This window comes from Gorilla gorilla, chromosome 21, assembly GCF_029281585.2.
Source record: "Gorilla gorilla gorilla isolate KB3781 chromosome 21, NHGRI_mGorGor1-v2.1_pri, whole genome shotgun sequence".
Taxonomy (NCBI): Eukaryota; Metazoa; Chordata; class Mammalia; order Primates; family Hominidae; genus Gorilla; species Gorilla gorilla.
In genome coordinates, this window is record NC_073245.2 from 49,950,686 (window position 1) to 49,963,340 (window position 12,655).

At 42.0% G+C, this 12,655-nt stretch overlaps 1 protein-coding gene across 3 annotated transcripts in view; it reads left to right on the plus strand.

Moving 5' to 3' along the window:
• CTNNBL1 (catenin beta like 1) overlaps nt 1-12,655 on the plus strand; it is a 176,591-nt gene that overhangs the window by 57,857 nt on the left and 106,079 nt on the right. For all 3 annotated transcript variants that reach the window (XM_004062122.5, XM_055373497.2, XM_063702283.1), the window contains 2 exons: nt 4,580-4,677; nt 12,213-12,306. In XM_004062122.5, coding sequence (XP_004062170.1) covers nt 4,580-4,677; nt 12,213-12,306 — 192 coding nt within the window. The remainder of the gene's footprint in view (nt 1-4,579; nt 4,678-12,212; nt 12,307-12,655) is intronic.

Below are 12,655 nucleotides of genomic sequence, written 5' to 3' on the forward strand. Positions count from 1 at the left end.
TCTGCTTGTGAAGAAATGCTGGAGGGATGGCCAACCATGCTGAATTTTCTCATCAAGATTGAGAGTTTGTCTGTCTTTAGTTTTGATTCTCATTCCTCTTTCTGGTCTTCAAATGACCTCTGTCTCCTGGGTCATATTATATTACTCAGGAGTTGATGATGACAATTACAGACTTATTACTGCCTTGCTGAAATGCTATTTTGTGAAAGTTGGGAATTTATATAAAATCAGTTAGTGGTAGGATTGATGAGATGTTTACCAGGCCTGGTAGGTAGCTGATTTCTTGTTTGACTTCTCAACTGAGGCAGGAAAGTAGGCAAGGAGATACCACTGAAATATGATAAGAAACAAGTTTTCCTGGAAAAGCCATTTATGCACTTCTATAACATCACTTTTGTCTAAAATGTGTCTTATTTTTTAAGTTTCTAGGTTTCATGTGACACATTTGTGAACATGGTATAAGACTACTCAAAGAAAAATGTGATATCTGGCCCACAAGACCTTAGAGGCTGAAAAAGGACTTGATCAATCTGAATCTCTGTGGCATAGCTGAAATATGAAATTAGATCTTCCAACCCATTGTGACCCAGAAAGGGGGGACCATGCTCTTGTTAGCTTAAACTTCAGATTTTAGAGGCTTTTGGGAAAATGAAGGCAATAGTGAGGGCTTTGGGCATTCTGTGGGAAGACAATCTGTATTATAGTGCTTTCATAGTTCTTGAGTATTTTAACTTCCTTGGCCTTTGACATACCTGATCTCATTTATTCCTTATAGCTACTCAGTGGAAGAGGCTGGGCAGAGACTATTACCCTAGTTTTACAGATGAGGAAATTAAGCTGTAGGGAAATAAAGGAGCTTGCACAAGATTACATGGCTGGTGATAATTTTGGGACCATTCAGGTCACTAAAGATGTGAGGCAAAGATGAATATGACACGACCCCAGTTTTACAGATGAGGAAATTAAGCTGTAAGGAAATAAAGGGGCTTGCACAAGATTACATGGCTGGTGATAATTTTGGGACCATGTGAGGCAAAGATGAATATGACATGACCCTTGTCCTCAAGCTTGCATTGACTCTTCATCTGTTGGTCTTTCAGATATACTCCACTTGTCTTTTTGAGGCTATTGTTTAATAATCATCACATACTAGTTAATAAGTATTTAATCACGCATGGTGTTATTCAAGAGATGTAATGATAACACTACTTATTGCATTATTGCATGCTGATTTCGATCCTTGTTCTATAGACATCTTATTTATGTATTTATTTATTTGCTTTTTTTTTTTTTTTTTTTTTTTGAGAGACTGGGTCTCACTATGTTGCCCAGGCTGGTTTCAAACTCCTGGACTCAGGCAATCCTCCTGCCTTGGCCTCCCAAAGTGCTGGGATTACAGGTGTAAGCCACCGTGCCCAGCCCAGTTGTCCTGTAGACATCTGACTCCACAGTGGGTGGATGGGTGGATGGATGGATTTAGGTGAATGTTGCTATGCATATTAAATAAGCATTTGAATGGATTATGAACTTTTCAAGAGAATAAATATGGGAGTTTCTTGGAAGAGTGGGGAGGTGTTAACATTTTATTCTTTTCCTTGAGTCTTTTACTAATTTATGGTGGAATTAAATGATAGTTCTTTTCTCTGTGGTTACAGCAGGGTCAATAGCTAGAATTAACCTGAATGTAGCCGTGTTTAAACTGAGTGTATATCCCCTTATGCATTAATATGAAGTATAGTTGGCAATAGCATTGTTATTGAAATCAGATGGACCTAACATTCTCCCTTACTATTGCAGTGACCTTTAGATAACTTTTTTTTTTTTTTTTTTTGAGACAGGGTCTCGCTTTATCACCCAGGCTGGAGTGCAGTGGCACAATCTCGGCTCATTGCAGCCTCCACCTCCTGGGTTCAAACAATTCTCCTGCCTCAGCCTCCTGAGTAGCTGGGATTACAGGCATGTGCCACCACACCTGTCTGATTTTTGTATTTTTAGTAGAGACAGGTTTCACCATATTGGCCAGGCTGGTCTTGAACTCCTGACCTCAAGTAATCCGCCCACCTCGGCCTCCCAAAGTGCTAGAATTATAGGCGTGAGCCACCACAGGCCAGAGATCTTAACCACTACTAGCTTTACCTTTCTTATCTGTTAAATAGTGCTTACACTGAATCTTATAATGCTGCTGAAAGAATTCCAGTAGCATAGCACCAGACATGATGCTGTGACTTTTAAAAATTGTGGCTATTATTATGGCAACTATTTTAATTTTAGAGAGGGAGAACTACTAATTCCTACTAGTCAAGGGTAGCTCTAGGGTTTCTAGGGGTTAGTTTGCTAACCTGGTTATTTTTGCTGTTTTTTATTATAGTTGATTCAAATAATTTGTGTGTTTCAGTTTACTCTGTATCAGGCATATATGTTGACTCTGTCAACAGCTTTCTGATTATTTTTTAGATGAAGATGCTAAGCATGAAGGACTTTTGTCCAAAGACCTTTAAGCTCTTTACTCATATTAAGTTTTGGGTAAATATCACCTTTAAGAGTGAAGGAGTAAGACACAGAAAGCATAGTTACTTATTCGTGATGGTCAGCTGGTCAGTTAGAGATGAGTAAAGCAAACCTTCAAGTAATTTTTCTTTCAGCAAAAGACCTGCATGTAATACCCAGAACATCAGTCATCAGCTAGCAAGTCCGGTCATTCTTGTTCTTATATTCTGCATCTTTTATTTTTTCTTTTGAGTGAAACTGCCCTGATTCTGACCTTTGTTGAATCTTCTGGATTCTGTTGTATGTAGTAGCTTTGGAATAGGTCTTTCTCCTTCAGGCCTGGCTCCCACAACTACCCACACATGCTGTCCACATGGTGGCTCCTGTGTGCCACCCCTGTCCCTCATGCTCACCGTGCTCTAGTGCATCCTGCACACAGCTTTTAGCTTATTCTTTCAAAATACTATTTTCTTCAGCTAGTTACCATTTTCTCTCCCTTTTCCACTTCCTTCCCCTCTCCTCCAATCCTTTCTTCTCTTCAAATGCCTTTGTACATTCCAGTCTCTCTGCTTTTATTCCTTTGGTTTTGCTTTCTAGTCTCCCTGTCCTCATATTTTTAGTTGCCTGCTTTCTGAGCAGTCTTCTTCTAGCAAGTCATAACTAATTCCCCAGCTCCATCTGATTGCTCCTTTTCAGGACGCCTGCAGTTCATATTGTCTGTGTGTATTCTTCATTTGTTACATGTCGGTTATGTCCTGTGGTGTATGGTTTTTAAAATTGTTTTAGATTATCTATCTTTCTCATTTTACAGATGAGGAAACTGAGGCCCAGAATGAAGAATGGATTGGCCTTTATCATGTTCAGTACTTTAGTCATCATGGGCATTCAATAAATGCAGTTTGCTGGAGCAAGGTGTCTGTTTCTCTCTCTCTCTCTCTCTCTCTCTCCCCCGTTGTGTGTGTGTGCACCCGTGTGTGTGTGTGTGTGTGTGTGTGTGTGTGTGCGTGTGTGTGAGAGAGAGAGAGAGAGAGGGAGTTTTAAGGTGAGGGAAAGGAAACTTAGTTATAAGTTTAGTTCTGCCACCCAGTTTCCAAATATATCTCTTTCTCTCCTTCATGTTTTCTTTATACTTCCCTTTCTTTTCTTTTCTCTCTCTCTCTCTTTCTTTTTTTTTTTTTTCTTTCTTTGAGACAGGGTCTCACTCTGTTTCCCAGGCTGGAGTGCAGTGACACGATCATAGCTCACTGCAGCCTCGATCTCCTGAACTCAAGCAAGCCTCCCACCTTAGCCTCCCAAGTTTCTGGGACTACAGGCATGTGCCACCATGCCTGGCTGATTTTTTTTTTTTCTAAATGTTTAGTAGAGACAAGGTCTCACTATGTTGCCCAGGCTGGTTTCAAACTCCTGAGCTCAAGCAGTCCTCCTGCCTTGGCCTTCCAAAGTGCTGGGTGTTATTACAGGCATGAGCCTCTGTGCCTGGCCCTGTACTTCCCTTTCCTTTTCCTATTTTTGCACAATTTTAAATTCTGTATTCTTCCTTTTATATTCACAGCAGTGTGACATTTGAAGGGACAGAGGTTGGTGGGGACTAGCCCAATTCCATATAAATTTTTCCCTTTGTTTTCAACCAATTATATCATGTCCTGATCTCCGAAGACTCCTTGGTGAACATCAGCCACCTCTTCTCAGAAATTATTACTGCCTTCAAAGGTGAACTGTACAAGGTAGTTAAGATTATACTGAGTTTCAAGAATTTAAGTTATGAGATGAGGTTGAGGGTGTTGGCCTATTTCTCACTGGAAAAGTGACTTCCCAGGTGATCTATTTAAAATTTTGAAATCTGTGAAAATTCAGTGAACCTGTGGACTAAGCAGCCAGGAAGGCAGCATAAGGCAAGAGACTGAGTGAGTCAGTTAACATTTAATGAACACCCACTGTGGGTAGACCCTTGTTGAAGAGATGTTAATAAAACCGGAGTCTATTAAAGGTAGATGGTGATAAAGCAATTGATGAGGAAACGGAAGGGAATCAAGGATTAAGAAAAATACCGGTACCGTTTCAGTGTGTGTGTTATACCCTTAACATTTTTCACATGTGTCCATAGCCGTGGTCGATTTGCTTCAGGAATTAACAGATATAGACACCCTCCATGAGAGTGAAGAGGGAGCAGAAGTGCTCATCGATGCTTTGGTAAGTTGCACATCCTGTGGGGTTTTGCAGGTTTGTATAAGTTGTTGGCATTGCCACCACCATCGTCTCGGAGAGTGGCCACCAGGTGGAACTCCACGGCAAGGCTGGAGTGTGGTGAGGCTGGAGTGAATAAGGAGAGTAAAAAAGTAGAGATGTGACTGGGGCAGTGCTTTATGCTTTGGGACTGTGTCAGGTAGAGGCCTCGCCCTTATTACGTCTCTGCTGTGGGCAGGGCCATTTCTCATTCTTCTCACCACATCCTCTCACATGGGCATTATTGCTATTATTTCCATTTACAGCCATGAAGCTGTGACTTAGGCCAAACAAATGGCCCATGGTCACACAGCCAGGATTTGAACCTGTGGTCTCCTAGACTCTATATTTTCTGCCCCTTTCTTCCCTCCTCTCTTTTGTTGCTACTGACCTTTTTACAAACAGCTTTCACAAATGTTTTTCTCATCTGGACTTTCTAATCCCAAGTGCCAGTGAGAACAGGTATTATTATTATTACTTATTTTACAGATAGGTCATCAGAGAGGAATTGGAGAATGTTAAAAATGAGAACAAACTTTATAGCTCATTGAGGCCAGAATGGCATTCCCTGCCTGTAGACGACAAGGCAGTTGATTTCTGCCGTCTTTTGAGGAGCCTAGGCAAGGCCTCAGAATGTTCCTCAGCTATTGATCCACACAGCAGCTAACCCAGAGGAGTTGGTCTGTGAGGTGCAGCTGTGACCAGGTGCCAGCTAGGCAAACTGCCTTACATGTGAGGAAACCCAGCTGCAGAAGTGAAGCCTCCCGCTGGGTCGCTCAGCCCGTCCTGTGACAGCTGATAAAAGAGCCTGCATGTTCTGATCCCCAACACAATTCTGTTTCCACTGCCCCAGATTCCCTAGTTCACTGGTGATCAGAAGGGGCCACAAAGCTGCAAAGGCACCCCAGCTGGCCAGCGGCAGAAGTGCATCTAGTCCAGCCCCTACCCTGATACCACCTGTGGAGCTCTGTCCACCTGCAGAGCTGTATCCCTCCTCAAGGCTTTGTGGATTGTTCTTCTTCTGTTGTTTCTCTTGTCTTTTCTCTCTGGTAAGAATGTTAGTATTGGTTTTGACTCAGTTAGCAGTTGATCAAAGATCACTCCAGCCACTTGTATTAGAAGCACCTGGGCTGCTTGTTTGGCTACTTTCTAGTCCTACCCAAAACCCACTGAATCAGAATGGCTGGGCCTGGGGTCCCAGATGATCCCGAAACCCCACTGCTACACTGCCCACCCCCTCGTCACCCTTTCTCATAATGTTCTTGACACTAGAAATTTCCCTTGTGCCGTGCTTGCTGCTGGCATTTGGTGTGAATGAAGGGGTTGTGAACCCACTGGTTATGAAGAACTGGCTCTTACAGAGAGTGAGGCTAGTGTCCAGCAGGGCCATTTATGACCGAATATAATGAAAATTTCTATGGCCATTTTTCTTTCAGGCTCCTTTAGAGAGCAAACTGCTACTTTTGTAGAATTCAGGGCATTTATTTTTCCTTTGAACCACTGTGCAGAAAGAAAAGGATGATGTTCAGATGTCCTTTTGTTGAGGGGCGTCTGAGGAAAGGCTGTGGCACTTGCTCCTACTCTGTGTCCCTGCAGTGTCGTTTGTGCAGTCTTACCTTCCAGAGGTTAATTACATGGCCCTGAATGAGCCTTCCTGCTTGGTCCCTGGGCTGATTTTAATTACCTTCCTTTGCCTGTCTGAATAGGGAAGACGAGAGAGGAACAGCTAGCCTGGCTGTTGCATGTAAAACGTACCCAGAAACAGCAATGCACACAAAAGCCCCCTTTGTTTTTTCCGTGTTGCCAAGCCCACTGACAAAAGCTGCATCTTGGCAGATTTTATTGTTTGTTTGGAAAGAAACAGTTCACCTCAGTCTGGGGAGCCACTAGGTAACTGCTATACAGGATGTTCTGTTTGTTTAGTTTAGTTTTTATTTTTATTATTATTATATTAGTTTAAGATTTTGACTCTTACAGGTTTATCCTGGTGGGGCTGGTAGGAATCACAAGCATTGAACATTCCTGGACTCCAGTAGATTATTTGCTTGTCTGCAACCAGTCAGAAGTCATCAGTAAATATCAGAGAACAGAACCAGTGGTGGTCTTCCATTTACTTTTTTTACTTTTGGCTGCATTCAGGAAGAAATTTGATAAGTACTCTCATATTACAAGGGTTGAGTTGTCTTTGTAGTTTTAATTTGGGGCCAATATCTGAGGCCTAGAATTGCATGAGCAGAGGCTAGAGGGCATGTGGCAGAATTTATTGTGGTGTGCAGTTTGCAGTTATTGCTTTGGTCTTTTTCCCAGTTGGAAGTCCTAAGCAATAGGATAGCACATTTGTGGGGAAAGAACGCTGTCCTGGCATTCTCAGGGATCTTCGGGGTTTTAAAATTTGGTTAATATCCACTGCTGTTACTTACGCAAACGGCAAATATTTGTGCTTTGTAACAAGTTGATCTGGTAGCCTGGAAAATGGACTATTTTCTGAAGAGTGGTAAGCGAGAGGGTATATTGCTTTGATGGCAATTCTCTGGCTTACCTCTCCAAAGATGACTTTGGACTTCTTGAGAATGATGATTAAATTACAGTCATTTTTCTACTTGCCAGTCCCCAAACTTGCCATGTGCTAGGTAGTCCCATGCCTTCGCTCATGCTTTGCCTTCCACTTGCCTAGCCTTGCTTCTCTGGGGCTACCTGGAATACTACCTCTCATCCCTTTATCTCTTCCCTTTTGAGTTTTTTCCAGACTCATCACCTCAGCAGGATGTGTTGTTCTAGCACTTTGTACATTCTGGCACTTGTCACATTGGATTATAGATGTCTGTTTATAAGTTTGTCCTTCCTGAGGTGTGATCCCCGTAAGGGGAGTGGTCAGAGCAGTGACTTTGTCATTTACCAATTCTGTGTCCTTGGGAAAGTTACTAACCTCTCCATACTGTTTCTTTCTCTGTAAAATGGAGATAACAGTAGTGCCTGTCATACAGTACCAAAGTGATGAACAAGTGAGATATTTAATAAGTCTTTAGAACAGTCTGGCACAGAGTAGACACCTGATAAATGTTGGCCATTATCATTATAAAGGTACTATGCCTGGCAGATATTAAGCACTTAGCAAATGTCAGGTTAAAATTGTATGTGTCATCTACCACACAGTAAGATGTCTGTGAATATTGAGTTCACAAACATTTTTTTCAGTTTAAAAAATATTTCAAAAACATTTTGAACAAACACTCAATAAAACCACATTTGGATGGGGTGGGCCTAAATAAGAAATGAGAGGATAGAGCTTTAGTTTAAAAAAAAAAAAAAGGAAGAAGTAAGTAATGATAATACAAGGCAGGACATTGAAAACAGCTATGAGAGGGGCAGGCTTCTGTGGACATGAAGAGAGAGCGCTCGCTTCTGATAGAATAATCAGGAAGGGCTGCAGAGATGCAGGCATCGGCGATGGCCTCTGAAAGGGGGCTTTAATATGAGAGCATATGGAGGTGTCCCAGCCAACAGAGATGGAAGTGTGGCTGGGTGGTGTAGCTAGCCAGTGTCTAGGAGCCAGCATTTGCTTTATAGAAACGCTTTATAGAGTTCCACAAAAAGTGGCTTTGATGTGGACTTCCAGGGGACTACCCTCCATACCCATTCCTGCACTAAATTAACTCTACTGAAATGTTAAACTTTGAAGCCCTATCTCGGTTTGCCTTGGACTTGGTTGGCAATGGATTTGTGCTGCCCAGGTGAGGCTGAGGTTGGCCAGGTTTATGTTGCTGTAAGGGTACTTAACTACGAAAATTCCTGGATTCTATTCCTTCCCATTTCCATTCATGTTCTCACCTTCATCTGTATTTGTTCCAAAGCAAAATTCATTTGTTCATTTGTTCACTAAATGTTTGTTGAGTGCTTGATGTGTTCCTGATTGTAGGAACCAGCTATATAGCTGTGAGCAAGCCTGACAAAGCCTCTGCTTTTGTGGAGCTCACAAGGTATGAGTGTAGGGAGAGACAGTAGATACATAAACAAGAAAACTATCAGAGAGTGGTTCTCTGTTTAAGAGAATTAAAGTAGAGTGATGTGATGTAGAGTAGCTGGGAAGTCAGGTTGGATTAAATAGTCAGGCAAGGCCTGAGTTCTGGAAGAAACCAGCCATTCAGAATGATGAAGAGCAGGATGGGAAAAGGGCAAAAGACCTAAGGCAAGACTGAGGTTGACATATTCAAGGAACAGAGAAGGGGCCAGTCTTGTTAATATGCAGCTGGGGCGAGGGGAGAAAGCAGAGTCAGGGCCAGACCACGCTGGGCTCTGTGGGCCTTGGTGAAGAGGTTGGGTGGCATTGCCAGGGTGAAGGGAAGTAATTAGAAGATATAAGCAGGGGAGTGGTGTCATAGCCTGACCAGGATTTTAAACAGAGCATCTAGCTGCTCTGTGGATAATGGACTGGAGGGGCAAGAATGGAAGCTAAAAGGTTACAGCTAGGATACAACAGGCCTGAGTTTTGCATTATGACCATGTTACCATATTATTCTCAAAACTTGTTTGATCAAGATTCAGTGGGTGTGGGGTTTTATTGTTATTACTGTTTTTTAAATATGAAATTCCTGAAACTCCTAGTAGGCAGAAAAATCCCAATCTCACTCTTGAGAAAGCTTATTGGCAGATCGTACCAGATAGAAAAAGAAGCCTCCTTCAAACCCTCTCATCTGTCTCTTTTTTATTTCCTCCTCTTCTCTTATATCCATCCTCTTTGGTCAAGTGGAAGATGATGTGTGATCATGCCCTTGAACTTTAACTCCCGGAATATTGTTTGGGATGCCTGCTAACAATCAGAAATAACAAATGACTTAGCAGAAAACATCACACCCAAGACAGTCCTGATTTCCAAGGCAAGGGTTGCCCTGGCTGATGCTTTAATCCCTAAGCAGGATTTGTTTTTAGTTTCAGACTTTATCACAGGTCCAGAAAATTGAAGGTAGACCCAAGGGGTTAGAGGGAATAGAATAGAATGCTAATATGTACTTTTACTGAGTGATATCCAGAGCTATGCATAATATAAATATTTTTCGAAGGGTTTTCTGAGCTACATGTATTTTGACTGCTTTTGGCCTTCCTGCAATCAGATAAAATTGCATTTAACCCAACTAAACATAAAGTTTCACAGTTTGCAAGCTTAAAAAGGCTGCCTGTTAGAAGTTGGATTTCCGTAGCAAGAAAAAAGATTTTCCTCCAGCCAGAGGCCCATTATCCATAACCATTCAGCTCTAGGACTTAAATGCATTGCTCACTGACAGTGTCCCCACTAGCTTCTAGACAGCAGAGATGGGAAACATAACTAAGAATCAAAGAAAGGAGGGAAAATAATGCAGGTAAAGTGGCAATAAGCAATTGAAATTGGTGTAGCAGTTTGCAGAACTGGCAAGCAGTGTGATACCCAGTGGAGTGGCGGTGTCTGCTGCTTTAGGATTCAGGGAGATTATAAGTCAATCAGGGTGATTTAGGGAAAAACATACTGTGACATGGTTCATATTTTCCCCCCAGATGTTTTTCTGTTTTCTCTCACGTACTCAAAATGTCCAGTTAATTAAGGAAAACACTGTAGTGGATTTCTTTAGTGAAGCTTTTGCTGGCTGTGAGATTTGAGAGCAAGATTGTATAGCTCTTGGCACAAGATGGGAAAACAGCACTTTCCTGTATTTACAGGCTCCCAAATCTGGCATCAGAGTTTCTTCAAATAGCATCCCCTCCTTTTTCATACCAGGGCATAAAGGAGAGCCTAGAAAAATCTAATTCATTTGTGATTCAGGTATCACAAATTAGTCAATAATTTCACCTTTCGCTTGTCCCTGTATTTCCCTTAAGCCTCACCCAGACAGAGTAAAGAGTCCATGTTTCAAGATCTGTGCCACCTCCCATTGCCTGCCTCCTCAAGCTCGGTTTGAATTGTGTCTATAGAATACCTTACACGCAAGGACTCTGGAAGTATTGGTTGGATGAGATCGTTTCCTTCTTTTTTCTCCCTCCATTCTCTCCCGTCATTGAATTAATGGGGGATTATGGGAAAAAGTAGAGTTGGAGTTGGGCACTTCTGCCACCAGCTTTGTGACTTCAGTCAGGCTAATTAACCTCTCAGAGCCTTTACTTTCTCACCTGTGAAAGATGTGAGAATTACATGAGGATAAATGGAGCAATTACAGTGCACAAACTATGTGTTCCATCAGTTTATTTAAATCTAGCAAGATTTACTGAGTATCTGCCGTATATGGCATTGTAGTAGACTTGGGGTATACAAAGATGAATGAAGCAAGGTGCCTGCCTTTCAGGAACTTGGCTTTTTCTTAGCCAGTGGAAGAGAGGAACTGTGAATAATCAGGCATCAACAGGGTAAAGGGCTAGATCCAAACCTTCTGCTTGATTCTTTGAGCAGCTGCCATGAACTAGACCTAGGGTAAGGCCTCTTACATATTTTCATCTACTCTTTAGCACTTATCCCCATTTCATAAGTGAGGAAACCGAAACACTGAGAGGGAGGATAATGCAAATATGCAGCAGACCATGTCTTCAGATGTGGCTTTACTTATTGGCTGTGCCTAAGAATCCATTACCAGATGGATCATCCCTTCTTGATGATAGAAAACTAGGTGTTTCCTTAGTTATCTTCCTTGGTGTGCCTCAGGGCTACCTAAGGGCAGTCTCCTTAGGACACAGATTGTGCACAGGAGGTAGCATGAAGTAGTAAAAGCATTATTTCACCTAAGGAGAAGGAAGCCTGGTTTTTGCCTTTGCCTCCACTGCTCCATAGCTGTGTAGTCTTGGCTGAGTCACTAATGTCTTGAACATCAGCTGTATGATGTGGCTACTGAAAGTTTCCTATCTGTTTCAACATGTGTGACTCCATTAAGAGAAATACAGTAGCTTTCTGTGCATTCAATGTCATACAAATAGAAGATATTTTATTGTGTTGATTATTCCTTTTAAGAGGGAACTATAAATTCTTCATAAGTAGTAGTTTCATAAAAGCTTAGCAAGGAAACAGGAATGTTTTGAGGTCAACATAGAATGTGGCTGGTGCACATTCTAGTGAAACATCTTTTGGTGCATTGGCCTAAAGACGTGTTTTGGCTTGAATGAACCGTTGACCTGACTTAAGATGGCATTCTCGTAAGGTAGTACCACAGAGAAGGAGAACGAGCACTAGGCTTGGTTTCAGATGGTCTGTGTTCAAGTGCTAACACTGTCACTCACCAACCTTTTAACCTTGAATTTTACTTTGTCTCCTTGAGCTCCAGTTGACTCATCTGAAGTTAGAGATAATGATGCCTGCCTTTTACTTACCTCAGGGTCACTTTAAGACTTAAAAGAGATAATGGGATGGGAGAGCACCTTGTGAACCATAGATTGCTGCTTATTTACTTACTTTGTTCATTCAAATAGTGGAGAAGTAAGTATGGGAACGGGAACATTTTGGGGACCATTTTGTGACATCCCTCTCTCCTTTTGTTTCGCTATTCTTGCAGGTGGATGGGCAGGTGGTAGCACTGCTGGTACAGAATCTGGAGCGCCTGGATGAGTCTGTGAAAGAGGAGGCAGATGGCGTCCACAACACTCTGGGTGAGAGGAAGGGTGCTTGCCATTGCCTGAGTTGCTTTGTGTTTGTTTTGGGACTCTGTGCTCATTTCCCTTCCTTCTTCATAATAGAGTCAATAGCAGGAGTGTTTTCCTTCCTTCTGCTCCCAAACTGCCTTCTCAGAAATGAAGACCTTTGTGTAAATTTCATATAACTGCAGCTTTGGTTTGGCTTGTAGGTAATGAAAGCAGAAATCCACTAAGTAGGTAACCTTCCTAAACAAAAAACCAGTGGCTCTGGTTAGCAGGCCTTTGCCTCCAAAAGTTAGGATGAAACCTATGCTGGTTAATTTTGTTTCCTTTGGAATGTGTATATTTAAACATTTTAAATCCT